At 49.2% G+C, this 27,750-nt stretch overlaps 2 protein-coding genes across 19 annotated transcripts in view; one reads left to right on the top strand and one right to left on the bottom strand.

Annotated features, from left to right (window-relative positions):
* Ezr (ezrin) overlaps nt 1–8,955 on the top strand; it is a 48,318-nt gene extending 39,363 nt beyond the window's left edge. For all 3 annotated transcript variants that reach the window (XM_078018812.1, XM_078018811.1, XM_078018813.1), the window contains 6 exons: nt 3,795–3,958; nt 4,304–4,434; nt 5,185–5,345; nt 5,706–5,798; nt 7,220–7,471; nt 7,654–8,955. In XM_078018812.1, the coding sequence (XP_077874938.1) occupies nt 3,795–3,958; nt 4,304–4,434; nt 5,185–5,345; nt 5,706–5,798; nt 7,220–7,471; nt 7,654–7,818 (966 nt within the window). In that variant the 3' untranslated portion in view covers nt 7,819–8,955. The remainder of the gene's footprint in view (nt 1–3,794; nt 3,959–4,303; nt 4,435–5,184; nt 5,346–5,705; nt 5,799–7,219; nt 7,472–7,653) is intronic.
* A 258-nt stretch (nt 8,956–9,213) lies between these two features.
* Nucleotides 9,214–27,750, bottom strand: part of Sytl3 (synaptotagmin like 3) — a 60,302-nt gene continuing 41,765 nt past the window's right edge. For 15 of the 16 annotated variants that reach the window (XM_040283494.2, XM_040283493.2, XM_040283497.2 and 12 more), the window contains 8 exons: nt 24,149–24,283; nt 21,899–22,077; nt 18,191–18,293; nt 13,788–13,958; nt 12,607–12,712; nt 11,609–11,711; nt 10,529–10,734; nt 9,214–9,567 (listed from right to left, as the gene is read on the bottom strand). In XM_040283494.2, the coding sequence (XP_040139428.2) occupies nt 9,461–9,567; nt 10,529–10,734; nt 11,609–11,711; nt 12,607–12,712; nt 13,788–13,958; nt 18,191–18,293; nt 21,899–22,077; nt 24,149–24,283 (1,110 nt within the window). In that variant the 3' untranslated portion in view covers nt 9,214–9,460. The remainder of the gene's footprint in view (nt 9,568–10,528; nt 10,735–11,608; nt 11,712–12,606; nt 12,713–13,787; nt 13,959–18,190; nt 18,294–21,898; nt 22,078–24,148; nt 24,284–27,750) is intronic. The other variant, XM_040283495.2, reaches the window with a different exon arrangement.

Genomic DNA, 27,750 nt, shown 5'->3' on the forward strand with positions numbered 1-27,750 from the left:
GTAAGGATAGAGATTTTATGTGCTAATCAGAAATCTGATTCTTAAGAAAAAGAAAAAGCCACTTGAAGAAATTTGTTACCCTCCTTAGAGCCTGCTCTGAATTTTACCAAAATTATGGGTTGGACAGGACTCTGTGTTCTCGTGTCCTTGTTGTTCCCTGGTCAGTTTTATGCTTAGAGGTGGGCGTGGGTCCTGGTCCAGGCCTGGGACGTCTGTCGAGCTCCTCAGGAATGGCATCACTCAGCAGTGGCAGGCCACTTGGAATTCTCCACGTCGTGCTACTGTCAAATTACTGTTCCCCACGTAGGACTTAGTCGAGTGTAATTTAAAATCAGCAGGTCTGGACATTGTGAAAGTATTTTCTTCCTTATTGAAAGGTTTCCTGCTGTTTGTAAACTCTTGACTCTCGCTCCATAGGTAGCTTTGCAGTTCTTTAAAATTAAACCAGTATTTAATACAGACTGTTGGGCTCCATGGTAACAGTTCACACTAACATGCAACCTTGCCAGCCGAGGGTCAGAGGGTACCCATGTTAGCCGTGAGATCGGCTTAGGTAGAAGAGCAAGAAAATTGTGAAGTTTCACAGAAGATTGCTGCCTACCCCGTGGGGAACTTCTGATTTCCAGAACATGGCATTTAGAAATTCAGCTGACAGGGCAGAAGCTCTTAATAAGCTAGATGGTTCCAGTGTTTAGCGTGCGCGCGTGTGTGTGTGTGTGTGTGTGTGTGTGTGTGTGTGTGTGTGTGGTGTGTGTGTAGTGTGTGCGCAATTTTAATTTGGTCTAAGAAAAGCTGAAGAACATTACATAGTTATGAAACACCAAGCAGAGGGGACAACTTTGCATCTGGTTTAGTTGGCGACGTAGATTCAGTGCAGAATTGCTCTCAGTGAAGCCTCAGTTACAAAGAAGGGAAAGGCCTGTTGCTGCAGCCCTCTCTGTGCCAGGTTCCAGGGCAGAGAGGAGTAAAGCCAGGCAGATGCTGGGCTTTCGGGTGGAGATCATAAGCTGCAGCTACGAGGAAAAGTCACACAGCTCTGCAGATGGAGACGGCAGGGAGGGCAGGTCAGGTGGGGAGACCTCACTGGGGCGTTGGGGCCCTCTGCACTACCAGGACTGCCTATCCTTAGTCTTTCACTTTCCGCAAAACAAAGCCAAATTTTCAAATTTCAACCTTTACATAAAAGAGAGCAGAAACCCCAAAGGTCAGGGAGGCTCAGGCCTCATCTATTGTGACCTCACCCCGGCATTTTCTGCAGGGAACTCACAAAGCCTGCCCTTGGGGACCAGGCAGCTCCTTTCTATAAGCCAACTTCTCCCTTCTGCCAAGTTGCAGTGGGGCAGAGCTTGGGCTCAGGTAGGGCCTGCAGACCTGCCACGCTCAGCCTGCCCATGGCCTGTGGGGAGATATCCACACTTCCTCCGGAGCAGGGCCTCTTGTCCCGCAGCTCTCGGGCACTGTGAACAGCTCTTGAAGTGGCAAAGGATACCCACCCAAGCCAGGTGAGGTGCACACCTGTAATTCCAGCAGCTCAGGAGGCGAGGCAGGAGGACTGCAAGTTTGAGGCCCATCCCAGAAACTTAGCGAGGCCCTAAGTAACTTAGTGAGACCTGTCTCAAAATGAAAAGGGCTGGGGATGTGGCTCAGTGGTTAAGCACCCCTGGGTTCAAGCTCCAGTACCAAAAAAAGAAAAAAATGCCCACCCAGCCTTGGACTTGGTGCTGTCAGGAGCCCCACTGACCAGGTGCCCCGCCCCTGCCCATCCCAGGTCTTGGGGCCACACCAGAGAGTGGAGACTAGCCTCTTGGCGGAGTTTCTGGAAGTCCTGTCAAGGCTTCTATCCCCACCGCCTTTCCCTGGTCGGATCCAGAAGGTCTTGTATCCCGTTTTTTCCAGGCACACTCATGCCTGTTTCCGTTTTTAGGGTGTGAGCCCTCTGCCAGTTGAGAAAGCCTGCCAGGTCTCGTCTGCTGTGGTTTTGCATCAGGAGGCACGGTCTAGGGACTTGGACTGAGAAACCTTAAAGTGTGGATTTTATTCTTCACTGGAAGTCAGCAACTGGCTTCCTTCACAGGCAGTGGGAGGACTTCCCTGTCACCCGCTCCCTTCACCCGCTGGGCAGCAGACGCCCGAGTGTGTTCCAGCAGCTCCAGAACCTTTCTCCAAGGCGGGTGGAGAGTTCTCAGGTTCACCTGCAGCTCTGGCCTTGAGTCCTTTCCGTGGATTTTTTTCTGAAGGGTGGCCGTTGCTGCGTTTCTTTGCAAATATTTCTGAGTCTCAGCAGGAATCTGTTTGGGCAGTGTGCCTCGGAAGCCTTAATGCAGGGTTGTTTTCTCTTGTGTAATAAGAGATGGGTGGGTAATAAAAATTCCTGCTTCTCCCAGCTCTGGACTCCTCCCTGGGAAACCTGATGACTTCATAACAAGTGTGTGGAACCCTGGGGAGTCCCACCCAGGAAGTTCAGGGGCTCTGGGACTTGGCCTCTGCCTCTCACCCAGGTTTTCTGGAGCCAGGGACCCAGGAGCTAATTGAGCTCTTCTCGGGTGTTGCTTGGCTGGTCCAGCTTGCTCCGTAGGCCTCTGATGTCACTGTGGGGCGTGTCGTGGTGCTGCTTGGTTTCAACCCCTTCCCCTGTTCCAGATGGTCAGGATCTGAATGCCAGGGACCTATGGCTCCGAGGATGCTGACGGAGCATTTGAAATACTTACTGTAAGAGTTTCCAAACTGTGTCCTCCTCTGGCCCCTTAGTCATAGCGGGAACGAGGAATGGGAACCGGGATGGCCTCTGTCCCCCTCTCTGGAGCCTGGCAGGGTAGCAGGTATGTGAGGTACTGAGCATGGGAGAGTGGTCGCTTGGCGGGTCAGCCACTTTCATTGTGCCACATGCTATTCTAGGTCCCCTTGTACAGTGGTTGGGTTTTCGTGGCAGGTCGTTAGGCCTATCCTCCCCATTTCGTGTTGATGCTGAGGCTGGGGGGTGCAGTAGCCTGCTCAGGTTGTGGGGCTCGGGCGTGGCTATGTACGTCAGGCAGCTGCCCCGCAGCAGAGCTTGCTGACCCCCAGGGAACATGAGTGCTGGTTTGGTCTTGGGGGACGGTGGGGGCAGAGTGAACACCAGCCCTGCTCCTGGGAGTGGATGGTCTAACAGGAGCAGGATCCGGGACGAGTCAGTGAGTGACGTGATGGCATGTTGTGGGAGCCCCCTGCACGCAGTAGGGCAGGCACAGCAGCAGAGTCGGGCTTCTTGGGTTGGAATTGATGATGACACTGCGATCAGAAGGAGGCTCTCGGGTATGAAAGATGCACCCAGCTGCCTGTGGGGGTTGTGCTGCGAGGCTGGGGCGTGTGCACGCTTAGAAACCTGGAGGAGGGCAGGGTGGCGACTGGCGCACATGCTCACAGAATGGGAGGCAAAGGCTGTGGCAGAGGATACAGGAAACTCAGGGAACATTGAGGCGTCCAGGCAAGAAAGGGTAAGGGCGCATGGTGACGGCAGCTGTGGGACTGGAGAGGACAGACACCAGAGGTGGGGCACAGATGGCAGTGGCCTCTCCTTGGAGTAGCTGCCCAGGCTGGGAGTTCAGTGTGTGTGCAGAGACACGCGTACCCAGGTGCACCCGGACACACTCCTCTACTTGTTTCAGAGAACTTGTTCCTGGCACTGGGAATGTACATTTCTGGCCCCTACTTTCTGTCATGTTTGTCCTTTTAGAAAAGGTTCCACGACTTCATGAAGCGTGGCTGGTGGGTGCCACCAGAGCATCCCTGAGTCGTGTTGTCCGTCTGTCTTGCAGGACTTCGTGTTCTATGCCCCCCGGCTGAGAATCAACAAGCGGATCCTGCAGCTCTGCATGGGGAACCACGAGCTGTACATGCGCCGCAGGAAGCCGGACACCATCGAGGTGCAGCAGATGAAGGCGCAGGCGCGGGAGGAGAAGCACCAGAAGCAGTTGGAGCGGTGAGCGGCGTCTTGGGGCAGGGACCATGGCTCTACAGCTGGCCTGCCAGGACATGGTGCCTGTCGGGTGACCCCCACGTGGCCAGCAGAGCCTGGTGGCACAACCTGGTGCAGGCCTGGGCAGTGCCAGCCAGCATTAGCACTGAGGGCCGAGTGCCGCAGGGAGCCGTCCCTGGGATCTGGGATCTGCTTCCCCAGCCTCTCACACACCGTCCTGACCGCGGCTGCACCCCTTCTCTCGGTGCCCGAGACAGCAGCTGGCAGCTGCATGGGAAGCCCGCCTCATTCACCTGCCTGGGCCTGCGGGGCCTAACGCTCCTGTGCCTGTTCCCCTCCCTCCACCAGGCAGCAGTTGGAAACTGAGAAGAAGAGGAGGGAGACGGTTGAGCGGGAGAAGGAGCAGATGCTGCGGGAGAAGGAGGAGCTGATGCTGCGCCTGCAGGACTATGAGCAGAAGACCAGGAGGGCTGAGAAAGGTCAGCTGGCATCCTGACTGCCCAGGCTGGCTGTCCCCTCAGAGGCAGGCAGGGTCCCCGCACACAGCTGGGGGAGCCTTCCAGAGTGTCTCAGTTTAACATGGTATCCCAAAACAGCCTGATCAGAGAAATGACCCACTTGGTTCCCTCCTGTGCTGGTCATTTTAATTTTCCCAAAGTCCCTCGAGATGAGGACGCTGTCAGCCCACGGTGGCAGCCTGGGCGTGGCAGAGCCATGCTGCACTGCTCCCAGCCTCCTGGCTCCACCAAGGCCACCTGTGAAGGCCAGAGCCCTCAGCACAGCCCCAGTGGCTCAGAACACAGCTTGGCTGTGATAGTCCCCCATGCTCCTGACCAGCCCTGCCCCGGAGGGCTCTTGGTGTGGCAGGGAGATGGCTGTGTTCGCTGGCAGCCTGGAAAGACTGGCGGGGAATTGGCTGTTTTAGCGAGTGCCAAGGCGGTGAGACTGAGGATCGTGGTGCCGCAGGGCGCAAGGGTCGGACCCACCGGGCCGGTGTCTGACCTCTCGGCAGTGGTTTCTAACTGTCTGGAGGAAGTTGTGTGGAAACATGATGGAGTGAGCCTGAGACCTCCCAGGGGACAGCTGGCCACCTGTGACTCACCCCGGGCCCGTGGTCCTGGGAACGGCTTCCACCCAGATCTCCCTCCACCCACCCTGGGTGGGAATGGAGAGTAGGACTCTGGTCCCTGGCTGGGGTTGGAACGGCTCTGGCTTCGTATTCCCTGCAGAACTCAATGACCAGATCCAGAGAGCCCTCCAGCTGGAGGACGAAAGGAAGCGAGCCCAGGAGGAGGCTGAGCGACTGGAGGCCGACCGCGTGGCTGCGCTCAGGGCCAAGGAGGAGCTGGAGAGACAGGCGGCCGATCAGATAAAGAGCCAGGAGCAGCTGGTAGGGACGGCCTGGGTTTCAAGATGCTGAATTATAGAGGGGCTGCTTCTGGGGATCGCAAAAGCGACACCTGCCTTGTAACGACTCTTCTCTGGGCCGTAATGGGATCTACCGGAGGCGTGTAGCAGCCACCGGGAGGGGGCTAGGGTCTTGCTGTCATCTGTGCCCAGTCTGGGAAGTGGACATTGGGTGTCTGGAGTCCCACACAGACACAGGTCAGCTCGGATGAGCCCTGCTGACCCCGGGGAGCGGGAGGGATGCAGTGTGTCACCGCAGAGGCCTTTCACCAACACATGTAAATGTCGGCAAGTGGACGCTCGGGGGATTTCAGAAGCCGCTTGGCTCTGCCTTCCCTTCCAGGCTGCGGAGCTCGCCGAGTACACTGCCAAGATCGCCCTCCTGGAGGAGGCGCGGAGGCGCAAGGAGGACGAGGTTGAGGAGTGGCAGCACCGGGTGAGTCCTGCCTGTTGTGGCCCGCAGCGGGTTAGGAGAGTCCAGTTTGACCCCCGGGTCGCATTGGAAGCTCTTGGGACATTTTGCATCCTTGGCCAGCACCTGCTGTGCTGCTGAAGTAGAGATCCACAGGAGCGGGCTCGGCCTGTACACCAGCGTGTGCAGCTGCTGGTCCACTAGTCCACCCGCTGGTCCACTCCTCCTCTGCCCCGCCTCTGAGCTGCTCACCATGATCAGACGCCCCTGATCAGGAACTAGTTTTAAATCCAATTATTTGGGCCCCTGTGACAGAAATAAAACCTCCTGGAATTTATTGGAGGGTTTGTGAAAAGGACCTCAGAGGTCTCCAAACCAGAGCAGGAGCCCAGGCTCAGCGGCGTGGCCACCTGGCCAGGAAGCGGGGATGGCCTCCCCTCTGAGCCTCACTATGGACCCACCTGTGAGCTCTCACTGTGGACCTTGCACAGGTTTGATGAGCTCTAATTGCAATCATGAGACCTTGCAGAGCCTGCCCTCCACCTGTGGTCCTCTGTGCCCTCCAGGACAGCACAGGGTCTAGGTGTGGTTCATGTCATGGACATCCCACCAAGCTTTGGGAGGCCCCCTCCCCTTCATCCTCCCACCTGTTTGTCTCTAGGACCGCCCTCCTGGGTCACTTGTAACTAGTGCCTCCCTGGCTGCCCCAAGTGTTTTCCACCTGCTACACACAGAAGACTTGTTAGGTTTTGGGAGAAGGTGGCCATTATAAAGTATTAAGTGAGAAAAGCTGGTGACAGAACAGGGCAGACTGAGCTCACCCCCAGGAATCACTTGGAGGCAGGGCTGGGCATGTGTGTCCTGTGAAGATGTTGGGTGGATTCCAGGTGATGGTAGGAAGGTGTCAATAAATGTAGCCCACAAGGAGAGCAATAGTAATTCACACCAGAGTGTTGTGTGTGCTTCTCTCTGGGATGTGGAAGACTTGTTGTTTCCGAATATATATATATACAGTAGGTGTATAATAGGGTCATATAGAAAACAAGGAAGGGTTCTTTAAGAAATGTCCAGCTGAGGCTGGGGCTGGGGCTCAGCAGGAGAGTACTTGCCTGGCACATGTGAGGTCCTGGGTTTGATCCTCAGCACCACATAAAATAAGCGAACAAAATAAAGGTATTGTGTCCAACTACCACTGACAAATATTTTTAAAAAAGAAAGAAACACCCAGCCTCTGGCACGTGGGTGTCGTCTGTGCTGTGGAAGTGATGACGACAGGGAGAGCAGCCCACTTGTGCGGAGCCGTGCTGGGGCTGTACTGTTTTAGCTCCCAGGAGGGGGGTCGGAATTCTTGTGCTCCCCACAAGGAGACCACACCTGCTTCTTAAAGTAGTGCCCGCACAGGGACCTGGGGGAGAAGCTCCCACCTATTTATTTGCTTTCCAAAGGCCAAAGAAGCCCAGGACGACCTGGTGAAGACCAAGGAAGAGCTGCACCTGGTGATGACCGCGCCACCGCCCCCACCGCCCCCGGTGTACGAGCCCGTGAGCTACCACGTGCAGGAGAGCCCGCTGGAGGAGGGTGCGGAGCCCATGGGCTACAGCGCCGAGCTCTGCAGCGAGGGCATCCTAGATGACCGCAATGAGGAGAAGCGGATCACTGAGGCCGAGAAGAACGAGCGCGTGCAGCGGCAGCTGCTGGTGAGCAGGGGCGGGGCCTGCTTTGCTTTCACCTGGGCAGGTGGCTTTTAAACCGGGCCACCCAAGGGGTCATCTCCACCCGGCCACCTCTCCACCTTTCCCAGGGGAGGGGTCTGCATTCCCAGCCACTGGGTGGTGTCACAGGGAGGGCAGGTGCTGACTGCTGCCGCTTCACGTTGCAGACTCTGAGCAACGAGTTGTCCCAGGCCCGAGATGAGAACAAGAGGACCCACAACGACATCATCCACAACGAGAACATGCGGCAGGGCCGGGACAAGTACAAGACCCTGCGGCAGATCCGGCAGGGCAACACGAAGCAGCGGATCGACGAGTTCGAGGCCATGTAAAGGCTGGGCCTGAGGGTCCCGGGCAGACATGTCACACTTGGCTCTTTAGTACTCCAAATCTAGAAGCCCCTCAGCATGTTCCAGGCCCCTTATAAAAAGAGCGGTTACCCAGCAGAAGCCCTCTGGGTCAGGAACCAGCAGAAGCCTCTCTGGTTTGTTCTTCCCAATTGTATGCTAGTGCCAAACAGGCCTGATTTTTATGAGAATTGTTGAATCACTTCCTGTCTTATGCTTGAAGCAGGACTGATGGAATTAAGGAAAGATTCCTGTAAAGTCTGAGTGACAAACTTCATGCTGGCCTGTGTGATCCAAGGTGCAGTATCATTAAAGAAAACCACACCGTGGCTTACATCTGTGCCATACTTTCTCTGTTTTTGAAATGAACTCAAAATTGATTTGTTCTTGATTTCTGTGAAGGGTCCATCTCTGTATATTTGTGTTGATGGGTAACAATTACTTTGAAAATTGAGTCTAAAGCACTCTCCACACAGTGATTTCCTTTCTCCAGACATTCAGTTCTACTGGCAAAAATCTGCAGTGGTCATTCAGAATGAACGGTACAGGAGGACTCTCCGATAAAGTTTGTGTTTTTTTTTTTTTTTTTTTTTGCTTAACAGTTAGAATACACTGTTGGACTTCTATTCTTGATTAATGATCAGCTATAGAATATAGTATTTATATATGTGATAATATGGGTTTGTAACATTAGTTTTAAAAAGGGAAAGTTTTGTTCTGTATATTTTGTTACCTTTTACAGAATAAAATAATTACATATCAAAAAGACCATGTAACCACGGCCCTGGAACTGATGTGGCGTGAGGGAGTAATGAGACTGATTACCTGCTGTAATTGCAGTGTAAAAATGTCTTATGGAGTTCTTTGTGCACGTAACTGCACACTAAGATTTTCTAAGATTGTTCAGACTCCAGCCATGAAGGGACTCTGTCATCATGAGAACCTCTTTCTGATCAATTTCTATTCTCTGCCATGTCCTCAAACCTATCGACACAGTGGCTTTCACGAACTGTTGGCTGGGCTCACTCCCGGCCCTTCTTTGCGGGTTGTCCTTTTTGGTTGTCTCATGCCAACAAATTCCACCCTGCAGACACAAAATAAAAGTTGTCCGAGGCGTGTGCACAGTGTGGTCTGCTCGTGCGTGGGTGGGGGAGCTCCAGGGACTCGCCTGGTCCACACCATCCAGTAGCTGGGCCGTGTGGGAGCCCCAAGCCCTGCGGGCCCCTCAGAAGTTGGACGGGGCAGGCCCTGTGGCTGGCTGACCTGCTCTGCCACAGGAGGGGAGGGAGCGTCGGGTACTCACCAGCCTCGTTTTCCCTCTGAAATGTGCGGAAAAGCTGTGATTTTTTTTCACTATTTGCCAAGCTCCGAGAGACAGGGTAACTGCCAAACATTTATTGAAATATGGCCGCTTTCCACCTCTCAGAGAACAGCTAGGAACCCATCTGAGACTTAGGTAACATGGATAACTGCTCTGTTAAGTACACAAGACAGTGAGGGACATAACAGAACCACCAGGGGAGGCTGCACAGTCCAGAGGGCCCGTCCATCCATGGTCAGCCCGTGGCTTCTGTAGGCTCCAGGCTTTGGCACATCCAGCATAGCCTGGAGCTCTGAGGCCTTCACTTCAGTGCAGGATGAGCGTCATGTCCGTCCATAAGTTGGGGCTGGAGAGAACCTTCTGCCATTGCAGCCTTGATTGTGCACATGAGTCTGCACCAGCTGTATCCCCCTCTGACATGAGACAGACACGTTATTAATGGTTGATGAGCACGCCATTCATCCTTCTCAGCTTTTTAAAAACAAGGCCCATCAAGAAAAGTGGGTTTTTGGCATCAACTGGAGACTATGAAAATGCCAACCACTGCTGGGTTTGAGACTCCCCCAACGACATGTGAGTGCAGGATGTGCTGCAGCCTTGGAGCAGAGGCCCTGACCTCCAGTTCCTTTCCGGGGTCTTAGGGGAGGACGGTTCTGGTTTGGTGGCTGATTCTTCACTGTGAGGAATCAATATCCTGATATGGGGACTGTGTATGGCAGGGGCTGGATCTGTTGACGGAAGGGGTTCCCTAGAGGAGAGCTGTGCTTTGGACAGCGTCCCTTAGAAAACTCATTCTAACTTATCTGTAGTTCTCAGCTGGATGTTTAGAGCTGTGTGCAGGCGTTTGGGGTTGCCACTGTGTGGAGGGCGCTGCTGGCAACCTGCAGGTGGGGTGGGGCCCAGAATCCTCCCAGACAAGGGCTGCCCACAAGCACAGTGCCAGCAGCTCCCCTGTGAGCAAGACTGAATAGTGTCCCTGTTTGTCTCACTCTCAATGAAGCACTTTCTGAATTGCCATTTGTTTGGGTTAAGATGTTTTCCTTTAAGAAAATAATCCTCTTATGATTGACAATAGAAACAAAAGCAAATACTGTGCCTGGCCTGTTTTGAGGCCCATAACTTAGTTTCTTTAGCAGATCTAAATCTGATTTAAATTGTCAAAATACTTGGCTGTATTATCACTCCGTGGTAGAGTTAGGCCTAGACTTAGGAATTTCTATTTTTGGCAGGTAGGCAGTGCAACCTACAGCCAGTTAAATCGCTGCCATTGTGTAAGTATTTTCTCTCTTCGTGGTACCCACGTAGGACACTCGCTAAGGACATAACAAAGCACTGGGAGACAGTCTGGGTCCATGGGGAATCAGGCAGACTTACTTGAACCAAGCCTGGCTCCCCCCAGCAAGCGTTCGCTCATTCCAAAGATGGCCTGGTCCCAGACAGTCAGTTCCAGAATCGACTGCCTCAGCTGAGACCTGCTGACGCCATTGAACACGAAGGAGTGTTTCCACTGGGGGTGAGCTTGCTTCTTCAGCACCGGGGACCTCAGTCGCAGCTTTTGTTGGTCTGGCAGAGTGAGACAGCTAAGGAGAGAAACAAGATGCTGCGATCGGGACGCTGGGGCCTCACGGCAGCCTACACCACATGCGCTGCTTCCAGCCTGAGCACTGACCCAGTGAGCGTGGGAATCACAGGACCTGGCCGCACGACCTCACTAGGATTTTCCAAGTTTCTTTTTCAGCTGGATTCCGTGTCAGGTATTAAGGGTAAATTGGAATTCTGAGGCCACATGGCCCTCACCGTAATCTCCTTACAGCCCTTCGAAGGCATGGCTTATTAGAAGTGCCACCCAGGGACCATGGCTCTGTTTACATGTGACTCATTGTATACTGTTGTCAGCAAAACACATTCAGAAAGGCTACCTAACTTGCCCAAGGACATGCACGGAAGTAATAAGATCAGGACCCAGGCCCGGTTCTGTCTGGACAAGGAGGCCTTCATGTTTCCACCCTGTCTGTGACTGGGGATTTAGCATTTCAATATAACATTCAGTGGTGTTTGCTTTTAGAGGCACCAGCGCACCTGCAGTGACTAAGTGAAGTGTGGAAAGTCACCCAAGCAACAGGTAATCCAAGAGGCGGTGTTAAACCAAGGAAGTACCTGCTGAACACACTTCTTTCTTCTCATACTTGATTTCAATCGAAACTGATTTTCTGATATAACAAGAACTGACAAGATTTGGGTTTCAGGTCGAAATGTACTATCCCAAATAGGTCTCAGCTTGCCCACATCCCCTGGATTTGTGAAAATCCGGGCCCTTCGTGTTTGCTATAGGAAAGTTAAAGTAAGAAGACTTTAAAATGGCTTACATCTCTGATGTTTCCTCCAGGTTCTAGGAACATACTGTTCGTATTCTAGATAACCAGTAAACAGTATTTGGTTTCATCGAATACCTACCCTTTAACAAACGAGTTTAAGGTACCATCCGATCGCACAGGTAAGTTCTTGGCGCCCAGCACTACCAAACAGAGTTGACCATTAAGTGATGGCTGATCTGTCCCTGGAAGAAAGCCAGTTCCCACTGTCAAACCCACTTCTCCAGAGGCATCACAGTCCTACCACCCCCAAACTGAGCTCAGTAAGAGGAGTGTTACAGACTCCAGGCCGGAAAGAGCAGGCAGGAAGAGGCACATTTCCCCCAGAAGGCTCTGCTAGCCCTGGCCACATGCTGAGTGGTCCGCACAGGGACAGGACTGCTAAACCCCAGCGAGGCAAAGCTCTGAGAGTACACTGGCTTCTGGGGAGAGAGGTGGAGGTTTTAGTCTGGCTGTTGCCAGTAGGTTTGGGGAAACTGGGAGCCCCAAACCCATTTCAGGGACTTAGAGGTGACCATAGGGTGCCTGCCACTGGTCTGCTGGTGGCCTCATGAGCTCAGAGGCTCTTCTTCCCACCAAACAGTCACTACTCAATGGAAATATGTCTACTTTGCCCACCCTCAGGGCCTCACAAGTTCAACCTCCTAAAAGCCTGCAGGGCCTGTCCTTGATCCACCTCACTCACGGGCAGCAGTCGCCCCTCTGAGACCTGCAGGTACCAGCACCTGACAATTGCTCTTGGCTCCTAAAGTCAAAACTCCTAACTCATGACTCATGTTGTCAGGTGTACCCTCTTCGAGAGGGGACATGGTTTCACCAGACCCTGTCCAGTCTACCCGTTGGGAGGGATGCCTTGGGGACAGTGAAAGTGGACACTGAAGGCCTTGCCTGCTTTGGTCACCCACGTCTCCCGCAGGCCACAGGTTCCAGGGTGCTTCTGCCTCTCAGTCTCTGGGACATGTGGGTGTCACTGTGCAGTGGGTAGGAAATGCTAGAAAGCCTTTTACCCACCTCTCAGCATGACGCCTTCCAGGCTTTGGGGACAGTGACAGAGGAGTGCTCAAGGGGCTGGCCACCTACCTTCTAGAGCTTCCTGGGACTTTCTGGGCCCTACAGGGAGAACCAGTTTGGCCCGAACAGCAAGTTCTCCATTATTCTGAGGAATGCTGTCTTCATATTTCTCGTTCTGGGGGTGCAAAGGCAGAGCTTGAGACAATTTCTCCCAGAACCTTCCTCCCTCCTCTGGCTGCCTCAGCTCTGACTCTAGATGTCCCCCACCACCTCTGCAAAGCCTCTCCAGCCCAGGAGAGCCCAGGGATGGATTGGGCACCCCCCATCAGCAGGGACTTGTCCTGCCACCCCCTCCTCTCCCAGGCTGGGGAGAACAACTCTGCCTCCCCAGAAAAACCAGAGGCAGATGTGCCTGAGAAAACAGGCCCATGGGAACAACAGGACAGTCGTAATAAAACCTGAATTTGAAAAAAGTAAATAAATAGCATCCCTCCCCAGCAAGTCCACCCGGGGCAGTGAGGTTCCAGGCCACCTTTCCATGCCAAGGTCAGCTGCAGGCACTGTAGACAGAGGAGCCCTGAGCAGACTCGGCCCAATGCCACAGGGTGGCTCTCCAGGCTGTGGGTGCCACATTGTCCTGACCCTGCCTACAGAGATGGCTTCTCTGGTCACAAGTAATTTCTCCAGAGTGAGACAAGTGCCCAGAGAAGAGGTGGTCCTGAAATCTTTCACCCGGGGGCCGGAGAACTGTCCTGGGAGGGATCCACGTGCCTAGCCCATCCCACCAGCAGAAGCAGTAGCCCCCATAGTATCAGAGAGGGCTCAGGACTCCTGGGACGGTGTGGGCTAGCCTCTGTAGATGCCAAAGCATCTCTTCCTGGCCCCTGCTGTGACCTCTGCCACACTCAACATAGAACCAGGCACCACTCCTAGGGCCTCTCCTGCTGGAGCCCTGGGGACAGGCCTGTGAGTAGGCATTCAACATGCAGCACAGGGGTCGCAACCCGCTAGCTGGCATCAGGAGGACCTTGGAGCTTGGCGCTCTGCTCCTGGCTTGCTTGTCAAAGGTTCAGTTTGACAACCTTGGCGGCCTCATGCCAGGCCCTTGTGCCAGGTGCTGGCACAGAGATGCTCTAGGCCTCGCAAGCTGACAATAGAGGAGTGGGGGGTGCAGGGAGCACCGGGGTTTATCCTCTGGCAAATGAGTTCACAGTGACCATGCTGGACACTTGGTCCCAAACAGACCTCACCTTGGCCCGGAGCGGATACCAGCGGAAGGACTGTGTTGCTCTGTCTTCAAAGTCCCATGTGGCCAGAGGAACAGTCACTTCTCCAAGGAACACCCTCCTGGCAAGCGTGCCCAGGTGCCACACAGAGACTTGCAGCTGCCGGGTCGCCAGCTGGGCAACGTCCACCTGATACTGCAGTGCAGAGTGGAGATGGTCAGCCAGGCTCCCGGGCCCCGCCTTCCAGGGCCTGTCAGCCTCTCCCATAGCCAAGCTCCAAGATTTGGCTGCAGCCAGAGTCTCTATGGTCAGGGTGGCAGCTTGGAGCCAAAGCCAGGAAGACCCCTCTTCAAGAGTCCCCCCACTCCCCAAGTGCCTGGGCTCTCAGTCCTCCATGCCACCCCTGATTCCTCACCCCCATTTCTCAGGACAAGATAAGAAGGAAAGTTCTCATCCAGTTCAAGGCTTCAGGAAATCAACCAAGACCACCAAAGCGGGACTTGGACATGGACCTGGCCTATGCTGCACCCAGCTGGGTCCAAAAATACTAAAAATAAAACTATTATTTTTAAAAATTACAAAGTATTGGGGCTGGGAGCCTGGCTCCATAGTAGAGCTCCTGCCTAGTGTGCCCAAGGCCTGGGTCTGACCCTCAGCACTGCAAAAACTAAAACTCAAAAAATGAAAATACAAAGTCTGAGCTTTTACCTCTTAGGTTTGCCCTAGACAGACAAGGCACACAGATGGCAGCAGCCTGTGACACCTCAGCACACCTCAGCACCTCAGCCTGTGACAAAGGCCCCCTGTGCGCCTGTCTGAAGGCTTCTCAAGGTGTGGCCAACCCGCCTCAGCCCCAGGGTCTCTTTTGAAGCCTAGCAGTTGGATTGTCCCAACAGTGAAGACAGTCACAAGATACTGAGCCTTCCTTCTGCAGGCTTCTGGCTGCCCAGATCCTCAGTTTTCACATGCATCCTGTGAGATCAGTATCACTTATCACCACGTGACCCTGAACACACAGCAGCCTAGAAATCCCCCGAGTCTCCTGTGGCCTAGAGGCCACCCATGGTGGGCCAGCATCCTCACCTACTGTGTCCAGCCTGGGTTCTCACTGCTGGCCCTGCCTGGTGCTGCCCCCAACATGGCGCTTGCTGGGGTGTGACTCTCAACCCTTCAGGACCCTCTAGGCTGTCCCAGGGGAAGGCAGGACACTCACGGCCACCTAAAGCAGGTGGGCAGGGGTTGGTTTGGTTTTGGTCTCATCTATCGCGGCCACCTTTCCCTTTAAGGGATGAGACAGAAACAAACCAGAACTGAAGTGCACTCCTCCCCCTCCGTCTCCCCAGAGGGAAGGGAGGGGGCTCTGTCCCTGGCCCTTCTGTCTTGGCTGTCCTTCTCTCCCTGCTGGGGTTGCTATGGCCAGTAGGTCAGGAGCTCTGGGCCGCGTTCCCCCTCCAGGGCTGGGCTGGTTTTCCATGCTTTCCCTCAGGTCCCCGGCCTGTTTGTGACTCTGCCCACATTCCTGGCTCTGGCTGGGAACTCTGGGGTAACCTGGCTGCTCCTGCCTGCCCCCCGCCCAATCAGTTAAGCCCAGACCTCTCTGCCCACCTGCTGCACTCTGAGAAGTTCAGCTGCTCCAGGGAGGGTCATGAGGCCATGGCCCCAACTCCCCCACTAAGCCCTGCTCTTCTCTTTGGGTCCTCACCTACTGGTCACCCTATCTGATAAGCAGGACAGCACTCCTCTGGTGGCTGAATCTGCTGTGTCAAATTAGATTTTCCATCATCCTGTGGTCCATAGGCCTGCTCCAGCTGACCCCGAGAGTGCTACCCATTCCATACGTTCTGGCACATAAGGATCTTCAGAGAACAGAAGGCTGCCCAGACCTGGGTCTCAGCTCGTCCTTCCCAGGTCCCCACTGCAAGGATCTCAACAGAGGGCTGCCCAAATTGTACTTTAATCAGGAAACTTCTGGATCCTCAAATTTCTCATGCACTTTTGTCAAATCCAGTTGGAGAACGCCCTGGAGGCTGTTATCTCCCCAACCTTCCTGTGGCCTGCCCTGGGCTCTACAGACCTGGGAGCCCAACCCAGGGGTTTCCCAAGGTTTTTGATGGTTGATCTGCTCTCCAAGCCCTGCATCTTTTCTGTATTACGTGAATTTCTTTAAGAATAAATCTGACACAACTTATTACACAAGTGAAGAACTTCACATCTATATTGATGGAGTAACAGGCCTGTTTTCTGTTCCAATTTTAATGAAAATGTCTATTGTTTTAGCTTTACCTTTACCATTGACTGTGGAGTATTTTTTTATTGGCAGTCTGTTGATCATACAAATGTCTTCCTCTTCAATATGAATTTTCAGTGTCCTCAAAGTTGTTCCCTTCATTTGTGGTACACTGAGAGGGGTAGGGAATAAGTACGGGAGGTAGGGTGGGGAGGGGGCTTCAGCTTTTTATATAAAACATCCATTTCTCTTGAAGACTGCAAGTAAATATATGAAGATACTGGCTAATTCTGGATTGTGGTATATGGATATCTTGTCTTATTTTTTGTACTTTTTGGTATTTTTAAAATTTCTCAAAGTTAATAAGAATGGGAGTGAGGATGGGAACTCTGTACCTGTAGAAGTTATGTTATAATGGACTAATTCCCAATCAAATACTAAACTTTTTATAGAAAATATTTCTAAAATTTTATTAACAATGAGTGGATGGACTTGCTCTCTCTGTAATATGAAATTATCTATTTTATTAAAATTAAAATGACAGCATAAAAAAAAAAAAAGAATAAATCTGGCCGGGCACAGTGGCACATGCCTATAATCCCAGCAGCTCGGGAGACTGAGACAGGAGGATCACAAATTCAGTGCCAGCCTCAGCAACAGTGAGGTGCTGAGCAACTCAGTGAGACCCTGTCTCTAAATAAAATACAAAATAGGGTGGGGATGTGGCTCAGTGGTTAAGTGTGCCTGAGTTCAATCCCTGAAAACCAAAAAAGAAAAAGAAAAGAAATCTAGACTGTGTCAGGATCCTCTGAATTTTGATGAAAACTTGATTTTTTTTCAAAAATATCTGGATAGTTTCCCAGGACTACAAAGACTACAAGATATTCACAATAGACTGGATGAAACCTTGAGTAAATGTAATTTTAAATGATTTGAGATTCTGTGCATAATTTTAAAAAGGTAGGAAAAATTGACCTGTATAATTAAATACTTATCTAAAACAGTCCCCATTTCATAAACCACTTCTAGCACAAAACACCTTATTAAATTTATGATGAGACATTTTAGATATCAACTTAAATGTGTGAGACAGCACAGAGTTTTCCAAATTCTCCAGCAGGCATGGACTCCAGGGTGGTCTGCAGCCCAGGCCTGGCCAGGGGGAGGGAGTAGAGCCGAGTAGAAGAGAGTCATTGCAGGTCCCACCTCCACCTGCTGAGTCAGACTCTGCAACTTTAAAATAACACCTCTGGGGGATCCTAAGCACAGGAATACCTTCCTTGATGGTTTCAAGCTAAGCTTTCAAGTACTCCCAAAGTCTCAGGTCCCCCTTGGTAAATGAGGATTCTAGTGCCTACATCAGTGTAGATATAAAGCACTTGACCTCAGCAGGGGGCCCAGCAAACAATGGCGATTATTGTTTAATGAACTTGTCTGTGCCATCCACCCAGATGGCCCCTGGCTCGCAGTTCACAGATGCCTCTGCTTGCCAAGGAAGCAAACAAAACCCTCTCCTTTTGCCAGTGTGAGGTGGCAGGACTTCTGGTTTGCCCAGTCCTGGCCGCGGTGTCCCCCAGGTCTAGGCTACCCTTCTGGCTGGGGCTCCCACAGTTGGCTGTCTGCCTGTGCTGGGCCTCCACTCTGCCTCTTCACCCCAAATCAGAGAATGACGTCTCAGCTCTGTCCTAAGAAATCATATTTCTTAGCATCAAAGAAAGTGAGAACCCAAACAATTTCTTTATAATTTTTTTCATAAAATAAGAAGAAAACAGGGTTTGGGGATATTACAATAAAGAGCACTTCATCAAAGGTAGTGACTTAGTCATTGGATTTTCAGGGCCCCCTGCTTGAAAATGCCTGATAATCATAAAAATTCCACAAGACAAACCAATTTCTAAGCCACTCTGTGCCCAGACATGGCCTGAGACATACAGGCAGTCAGATTCTTTCTCCCCATTTTCTTAGAAATCATTAATCAAAGCCCTGCTCTAGTCGGGCCGACTCTGCACTTCTCCGGTTCAAAGGCTGAAATGTATTTTCACCCACCTGCCACTGATTGACAGAGAAATGTATAGGTGTCTGCACTTGTGTGTAACTGATTTGAGGGTTTAAAGAGCCACCCGTTGGACTCTGGCCCATGATGTGAGCCCAGCCCAGGACGGGGAAGACACAGAGCATGAATGTACTCTTCCACAAGTACCTTCAGGGTCTCCTGAAAGGTCGGGTCCAGTGTGTTCTTTTGGACTGCAGTCTTGCGTTTTCCCTGAGACGATCGGTCAGGCAGCAGGTAGGTCTTTATGTACCTAGTGGCCAAATGCAGAAAGACAAACTGAGGCTCTGAGGGTGAGCGGGCTCCAGAGGAGCAGAGCACGCATAAGAACCTTTTCTTTACCCTGTTTCGGACTAGTTTTGAGCTGACAGAAAGGACTCGGGGACCAGGACTGACATGAACAATGTTAGTGCTGAGTGTACAGCTGCTGATTCACAAGGTCATGGCAAGGGGCTGGAGCTCCCCCTGTATTGCTCATCCCCTGCTCCTGGAACCTACAGCCCCCTCCTCCTCATCACCTGCCATTTGATGAGGACCATGAAACGGGATTCTCCAATCTGCCTGAATGTCCAGGCCACACACCAGCTTACCCTGTCTGCACCTCCACCTGCATTTCCTCCAACCCACACAGCAGAAGTGGAAATGGAAAGTTCCTGACTCCGGGGCCTCAAAGGCTGCACATCTTCTGACTGCTGAGGCAGTTTTGAACTTTTATATCCACAGGATTGTGTACAGACATTCTTTTACAACTTGTTTCTTCTCTCCATATGTTTGAGATTCGCCTATATTTCTATGTGTAGCTGCAGCTCATTCATTTACATTCCTACATATTGTTCCATTGTATGAATATGACACAAATCATTTATCCTTGTGAGGAACCTTTGTCTTATGCCTTAGTTTTTGCTTTATAAACAATTCTGCTATGACCATTCCACCATGCATGTGTGAGCGCTTCTCTAGGCACAAAACTAGAAGCCACAGGGCAATGTGTTTCCCTCCACACCCACACCAGTGCTTAGGGTGGAACCCAGGGCCTTGGGCATGCTGGGAAGTACTCTACCACTGAGCTACACTCCCGCCAGCATGTGCATTTTCAATTTCAGCAAATTATGCCAAATTACTAATTAAATTTCTCTAAAACATTTTAGGACTATTTAAGCTTTCTATTTCATCTTGTGTCAAGCTTAGAAAATTTGTGTTTTTAAAGAAATGTGTCCATTTCATCTCAGTTATTAAGTGGTGTTTTTGTTTGTTTGTTTGTTTGCTTGTTTTGTTTTTGTTTTTGTTTTTTTGGTGCCCAGGGGCGCTCAACCACTGATCCACATCCCCAGCCCTATTTCATATTTTATTTAGAGATAAGGTCTCAATGAATTGCTTAGTGCCTCACCAAGGGTGAGGCTGGCTTTGAACTTGCCATCCTCCCATCTCAGCCTCCCATGCCTCTGTGATTACAGGTGTGTGCCCCAGCACCCAGCTTCAGTTGTTAAGTTTTAAATAATATCCTCTTCTTATTCATTAATGGGTAAGCTTTGCCACAGTGTCTCTTTTTGTTGGCATTTGTATATTCTCTTTTTTAAAATCTTGATAAAATTTACCTCAGTGTTTACCAATTTTTCTAATTTTTTTCGAAGAACTGACATTTGGGTTCATTATTTTTTCTCTATTGTTTTCTATTTCATTGATTATTGATCTTATCTTTACTATTTCCATCCTTCAGAATTAATTAATTATTTTTTCTAGTGTTTTAAGTTGAAGATTTAAATGATTCACTTTTAATCTTTTTTCTTTTTAAATAGAAACACTACTTCAAATGCATTCCTCAAATTTTAAAATGTAAAAGTCAGGGGACATTTTGGAACATTCTTGGGTGTATGGTATAAGTAGAAGAATATTACAAGTTATAGACCAGAAGTATAAGTAAGATGGTTATGGAGAACCTTAAGTGCTATAGAAATTTGTACTTTTTTTTTTTTTGACACTGAAGAAACATTGAAGGTCTAAGTACTAATGTGAAAAACAGTTCTGTAGAAAAATGTATTCACAACCTCAGGTAACATGGAATTCTACAGACAGATACACATACACCAAAAAAAGATTTTGTCTGTGTGTTTATATGCATGTGTGTATTATGTATGTGCTGTGGATAGACCCCAGGGCTTTGTGCATACTAAACATATTCTCTACCAATGAGCTGCACACTAGACATCCCAAAGCAGAGATTTTAGAGAAAAAGATACACGAATTAATATTATCAAAATTTCTACCAAGAAAAATCATCACAAATAGGCTGGGGTTGTGGCTCAGTGATAATGTGCTTACCTGGCACATATGAGGCACTGGGTTCGATCCTCAGCACCACATAAAAATAAATAAAAATAAAACAAAGAAATTGTGTCCATCTACAACTAAGAAAAAATTTTAAAAAAAAGAAAAATCATCACAAAGAGATTAGAAAATAAAGACTAGCTGAGATAAATGTATCAAATAAGGCTGGCTGTGGCAAAGCAAACCCACAATCCCAGCTACTGGGGAGGCTGAGGCAGGAGGATCACAAGTTTGAGAACAGCCTCAGATACTTAGCAAGACCCTGCCTCAAGATAAAAAAAATAAAATGGGCTAGGCATGTATTTTAATGGTAGAACATCACTGGGCTCAATCCCCAGTACCAAAACAAAACCAGACAAAAAGTAACATACAAATAACCAATGAAAAGCTTTTAAAACCTATTCAAAATAGGTTCTTGAAAATATTTTCCTTCTGAGTATGGTGGCACATGTCTATAATCCCAGCTATTCCAGCAGAGGCAGGAGGATCACACATAAAAAGGTCTGAGCTGAGTGGTAGCATCTGAAGTGTACTTTGCATGTGGGATACCCAGGTTTAATCCCCAGCACCACACACACACACTCTTATAATTTTCTTGTGAGTAAATAAGAAAATGACAAACCAATAGAAAAATGGGCCAAAGGTATGAACAGAATGTTCCCAGAAGGAGAAATCTAAGAGGTTAATATGGGTGTGTATGAAGCTGCTCGTCTTTATCAGGTAATCAGGGATACATACATTTAAATAACGGTGATACAACATTTCTTATCTATTAGTTGGGGAAAATTAATCTGTTAATGAATTGTGTAAAGCACAATTCAGTTTGTTTTTCCTACATGGAAAGGCAAACTCTCCAACACCATTTGTTGATGTCCACCTTTCCTCCCTGATTTGTAATAGTCCCTTGTAATAGCCTGAATGTTTATGTGCTCCTAAAATTTATATTGAAACTTAACCCCCAATGTGATGGCAGTTGGAGATTGAGCCTGGGGGAGGGGACCTGGTGGGAGGGAGCCCTGGTGAGGGGATGGACTAGTGCCCTCTTTTTATAAAAGAGTCCTCAGAGGGCTGTCTCACCCCTTCTTCTGTGATGACATGGATGACAGAAGCTGATGGCCACCTATGAACCAGGAAGCCCACCCTCACCAGGCTCCAAATCCATCAGCACCGCGGACTCCTCACCATCCAGAACGGGGAGAAATGAAGTTCTGCTGTTCAGAGGCCGTCCTGTCTGCAACCTTCTTTAACAACAGCTAGAGAGGTCTAAGAAGCCCTTGATCATAAAGTTCCCACATATTCAAAGGTGGACGGCTAGACTTCTGATTCTGCTCTATTGAGCCATCTATTTTTGCCTCCATAACTTAGTTTGAATTACTACAGCTTTATGAAAATTCTTGAAGTAAGTAAGTAGTTTCTATTTTTGTTCTTTTTTATAATCATCTTTGTTATTTTGGGATTTTCACTTTTCCATATAAATTTTAGAATCAGGACATCTATCATCTTATGTTAAAACTTAAAAAAAAAAAAACTCACGGGTTACACTTTTTCTTCTTTTCTTCTCCATAAGCAAGGTTCTTACAGGTTTTGATGCATATTTCTAAAGAATGGGTTTTGAAGCAATAACGAATGGCAAATTCTATTTCTCCAGTGACATTAGCGTTGTCAAAATTACCCATCTCTGTGCAAGTGCTGTTAATGCTAATTAAACTTCCCTGAAATAAAAAATGACAGATGTAATAAATTACTTCACAGTTAAAAGTTTTTTTGGCAGTCCTGATTTTAAAGTATCAAATCAATCTCAATTCATACAGAGCATGTATCCTGACTCATATTAAGTTACCTTGTACCCATTTGTACTTTGCCAAAATAAGCAGCTACCTGTTGGATCCTGAGGAGATGGGGAATCCTCAGAAGGCCCTCTCCTTCCAGATATGGTCTTTGCCTAGCAATAAAGGTTACGCAATCCCACTCTTTAACACAAGTCACTTAGGACAAGATGGACTATATCTGTGCAGTTCTGCCAAGATGAGGTCCTGCATTCAAGGCAGCCAGGTATAAAGAACTCGGCCCAGCGTGGGCAGGGCCTGAGACTGGGGAGTCCAACAGACCTGATTCCGATGCTGGCTCTGCTACTCATTAGCAGTGTCCAAGTCTAACTAGGAAAGAGACTGGTGTCTCAGGGCTTTGGTGAGGACTGACAGGAACGAGGTACAGAAGTGTGCAGACAGAGGAAATGATAAATTGTTTTAATGTTAATGGGCACCTAAAATTAAAAAAGAAGCACTGTCATCATAAATTAGGGTGTTCTAAGCTTACATGGTGGCTATAAGTAGCAGAGGAAGCCTGTGCCTAAAGGATAAAATAAACCACCTTTCAATAATTAGATTTTCTTAGACAACTGCCACAATTTGCATGCAACTGATCTCAGAGCTGTCTTTGTAGGAGTAGAAAAGAAGTGTGATTTCTGCTCGCAGTGGGTTCACTGATTATTCATATTAAAAAAACATAGCTACAATCTCTACCTTATACCATTTATAAAAGAATTAACAAGCTGGAGCACAGACCTAAACATAAAAGCTCAACATTTTTAAAAATATATTTTTAGTTGTTGATGGACACTACACCTTTATTTAATTTATTTATTTTTATGTGGTGCTGAGGATCATACCCAGGGCTTCACGCATGCAAAGCGAGCCCTCTACCACTGAGCCACAACCCCAGCCAGCCCACTAAAAGCTCAACTTTTATTAAGCTCCTAGTTGAAAGCAGGAGACCATCTTCTTGGCTTGTAGAAAGACAAGACACAGAAGGGACTACACTAGAACAATTTGATAAATTAGACTTCATTAAACTTAAAACCTTTTCCTTGGGCTGGGATTGTGGCTCAGCGGTAAAGCGTTTGCCTAGCACATGCGGGACCTGGGTTCGATCCTCAGCACCACATAAAAATAAAGGCTTGTGTGTTGTGTCCATCTACACCTAAAAAAATTAAAAATAAAAAAAAAGACTTCAACCTGTCTTAAAAAAAAAAACAAAAACCTTTTCCTTGAAAGAAACACTCATTTTATTCAATACTCTTTGAATGAAAATGTTCATGATAAGATGTAAAAAAGGGAAACCACCCTCAAAACGTAGCAAGGCTCAATATGACCTCCAGGCTCTGCTGTGCTCCAAGTCACCTCACCCTGCCTTTGTCCACCAGTCCAGTTTGATGTTTTTTACTCTATTGGTTCTGGTTTTGGTGCTAAGCACATACTGACGTCAGGAGGAAGAGATAAGGCTGGGAAGATAGGGAGACGGGCCCCTGGTCACTTCCTGGGCAGCAGAGCACATTCAGCACCTGCAGATATTTGCTAAGAAACTTACAAAAAAGGCTGTTCTTAAACCAGGGCCTACGTGACTAGGGTCCATGCCACTCCAAAGAAGGAAAAATGCCTGATGGATGTTTCGATTGGACTAAAAGCTGCAGGAATACCTAGCGGACACTGAATGCCTTCCCCAGGGTTGGGCAGGAAGCTAGCCGACTTAACCCTACAGACCTATATAAATGCCTAGACAATAGCCCCTCTTTGGCATCCTTCTCTTGGGACCTCTCTCTTTTGGGGAACTCTGCTTTCTTTCTATTACTCTAATAAATCCTGTTACTTTGCTCTCACCCTTGTATCCATGGATCTTATTCTTCAAATTCATGAAACAACTTGACCCCACCCTCAGTGCTACACTACCATTCAGCTAGATCCCCAGCCCCGCATTCTGTGTTAAGAGTGTCGGGACAAGACTCACGTGTCTCAAGCCTCCGGAGAACAAAGGGCTCGGGGAGGGGCCCAGTGGGAGAGCATCTTGCCTCAAACCAAGGCTGGCAGAGCGTCTGGGATCCTCTTGAGGAAGAGGCTTGGAAATATCTGGTGTGCTGACCTTCTGGGGAAGGAAAATCAAAGTCAATATGATGGCCCACACGCCCATTGACTCTCTTCAAATGCAGAGACTTCAGCACAGCCCGCACCTATCACTTGGTAGGAGTCATATAAACTTGGAGTGACTGAGTAAGGGAGATACTTGCGTTTGGATAAATGTACCCCCCACCCCCGCAGGGCCTGAGGAAGACATTGTCAAGCTCTGGGATAGTCATGAACATGGATGGGTGAGCTACTTATGGATTAGTAAAAGTCTTAAAAGAAGTGCACGCTTTGGCCTTCATAATGATCCTGGCATTTAATCACATGAAATATAATATTCAGTCTTATACACAGTAAGATTTAAATGCTCATAAAGAGAGAAAAATCAAGCCAGGCATGGTGATACTTGGCTTTAATGGCAGCTATTCATGAGGCTGAGGCAGGAGAATAGCAAGTTCAAGAGCAGGCTGGGAAACTTAGTGGGACCTTGTCTCAGAAGTAAAAAAAGGCCAGGGATATAGTTCAGTAATAAAGTATTTATCCAGCACATACAAGGCCCTGGGACCAATCCCTAGTACAAAAAAAAAAAAAAAATGTGGGAGAGATCAAAATATACCTCTAAATTTTATAAAGCTACTTTTTAAATTTTTAACACTGTTTACAGCTGAGCTTCCCAACACGATAGCCATTGGCCACATAGGACAACTTGAATTTAAATTCAAGTTAATTAAATTAATAAGCTCAGCTGCTCATTTGCACTGGACACATTTCAGTGCTCAGACACCACGTGTGACAGTGGCTACTATATTGGACAGTTCACACTGTCAGATAAAGAACATTCCACTGCTGCAGGAAGTCCTGTCAGACATCACCAGTAGAGTAATACACATAATATGGAAGTTAGAAAAATTGCTTCCAGACCAACAGTCGAAAGTTTCTGAATTGAGGCTTCCGTCTTGGTGCTAGGTTGGAAGGAGGATTCATATACCATCTGCACCAGAGTCCTAAATGTCATGAATGAAATGCTAAGTGAGAACACCAAAGAACAGAAGAATGGATCGTCTCCAAATCACTGTCTGTGCTCTTCATCTCCACAACACCAACTCAAGACCAAGAGACAGTCACACCACACTCCACTGAATCCACGGCTCTAAACCCTGGGGCTGGAAGAGGATCCAAAGCTGGCATCAGGTCTCATCCACTGCAGGGAAGATAGAGGCACCAGCCACTTGGTGGCAAAGAGGTGAGGGGAGATTACTGGGTGTGGGACATCTGGGGTGACCTTCAGTGGGGGTATGACCTGAGTGGGGTGCTGGCAGGTAGCTGGGGAAGACCAAAAGCTAAGGCAATTGGGGCGCAATTCCTACGCCTACAGAGACTCCGGGGCCAGGCAGACCAGACCCAGGAACCATGAGCAGACAGGGATGTGAGCTTGTCCAGGGGGCTCCAAAGGGTGGGCAGAGAAGGCCACCAAAAGCCCTGTTTCCAAGAGTCCTGGAAGATGGGCAACTGCCACCAGTGGTCAGGTGACCCAAGTCCCTCAGAGGCAGCCAACTTGGCAGAACTAAAAGTCCTAAAAACCAGCTGTCAAAGGAACCTATGTGTTGATATGGAAAGAACAAGTTAGACTCTTCCTTAAAAGCAAATGACAATTGGGGACCTGGGGTGGGTGCCCTTTCTGTTAAATGGAATCTGTGGAGTGCAGAGGCATTTTATTGTGTAAGGCAGAGAGGACTGGGATGTGTGTCCGTGATGAGAGACCCAGAGGGGCTCTGGAGGGAAGAGACCCCACCCAGGCTCGGGAACAGGGGGAAAGGCAGCCAGGAGACAGACAAGTGCCCAGGGAAAGAGGCTCTCTCCTGCTTCCACTTCCAAGGGCCTGGAGCCCTGGAGGGTTCGTGACATGTGCTAGGACAGACTTCATAGAAATGATAGGCGAGTGTCTTTCTGAGGAGAGACAGTGGAGAATCCCACCTGGCCCCTCCCAACCTGTGGGACACAGCAAGAGGGCAGGAACCTTCCAGCATCTTGATCCCAGACTTTGAGCTCCCAGAATTGAGAGAAAATAATTGTCGGATGTTTAAACCACCCGATCTCTGGTAATTAATTATGTTTTGGAAGCTTGGCTGACTGCTATAGTGTTCAACATACATTTTAAAAATCATGTTTTTTGAATCATAAAAAATTAATGGCAGAAAGTTTTAGAAAGGAACAAAGAGAACTGTCTTTACAATAGAGGTTACATGGCACACTGGATTCTTGGCCAGGGAAGACTCCAATAGGTCAGGACACAGGAAAACCTTCAGTGGAGTTAAAACACAAATGTAAATATTTCAGGATTATTAGGAAAGCAGATACTATTCTGAGGGGTTATTTTTCATTCACTATGGAACCCAAGATGAAGTTCTGTGTTCCGCTTTTCCCCCAGGAAATTCTGAAGGATCTGGACTAGACTGTCAGATCCAATGTCCTACGAAAGGGCTTCAAGATCCTAGGAGTTTATCAATGGCATTGAGATGGGCATTGTCCCCCTGCCCACAACTGTGATTTTTTTTCCTTCTTATTTATTTATTTCTGTGATTTTTTAATGTCCTTCATAATCATCTAGTTTTAGTTAGACCCAGAGAAAGATGGTGGCCCTGAATGGGGTCTAGTCTGCAAGGCGTTTGACATTATGTGGGAAAGATCAGTAAGTACTAAGTTTCATTCGATCAAATTATGAACCCTCGGGAAGAGTTTTGCTGTTAATAGCTAAGAACACAGAAAATAATAGAAGGAAGAGCAACTGCTGGTGCCTCTGTGACTTCCTCTGGGGACTACCTAAACTTGAAAGCCCACTGGAGTGCAGAAACCACTCGGTTTGGCTCGGCCAGTCACATGCTCTGAGCAGGGGCGTCCCTCTGGAGGCAGACCACCTCTCCTGGGGCACAGGAGGGTCCCTGCCGTCCAGCCTGGTGTTAGCAGTGAGAAATGACGCTGCTACTCGCCTGGCCTCCTCCGCCCACTCCGCCTCTGGGATGCGGCTGCTGGTGGCAGGGAAGACGTGCAGGGACTTAGACATCACACAGTACCAGGAGAGCGAGATGAAGCAAAGTCCTTTTCCTCCACCCTTGTCCCCAGGCCCTCTCCCCAGAGAGCCCCTCCTACCAGCTTTTTATAAAGCTCCCTGTTTAACAGGTGCACGTTTTTATGGGCAGTATAGATCAACCACACGTTCATAAGGCACAGTAAAACCCACTGGAATGCACACAAGAGAGGTGGGGAGAACTCACTTCGGAAGAATCCTGGCCCAGATGCTCCAGGGAGGGTCTCGGAGCACTTTCAGAATATGCTCTTCAAACTTAATGACCAGAAACTTGGAAGAGATCCTGAGCCACTTGTTCGGTTAACAGCTCTGAGCCACCCCGGGGGGTCTAAGAAAGCTACTTAAACCAAGTGCAGCAGTGCATACCTATAATCCCAGCATTTGGGAGGCTGAGGCAGGAGGAT

The sequence above is a fragment of the Ictidomys tridecemlineatus genome, chromosome 8, assembly GCF_052094955.1.
Source record: "Ictidomys tridecemlineatus isolate mIctTri1 chromosome 8, mIctTri1.hap1, whole genome shotgun sequence".
In the NCBI taxonomy this organism is placed as follows: domain Eukaryota; kingdom Metazoa; phylum Chordata; class Mammalia; order Rodentia; family Sciuridae; genus Ictidomys; species Ictidomys tridecemlineatus.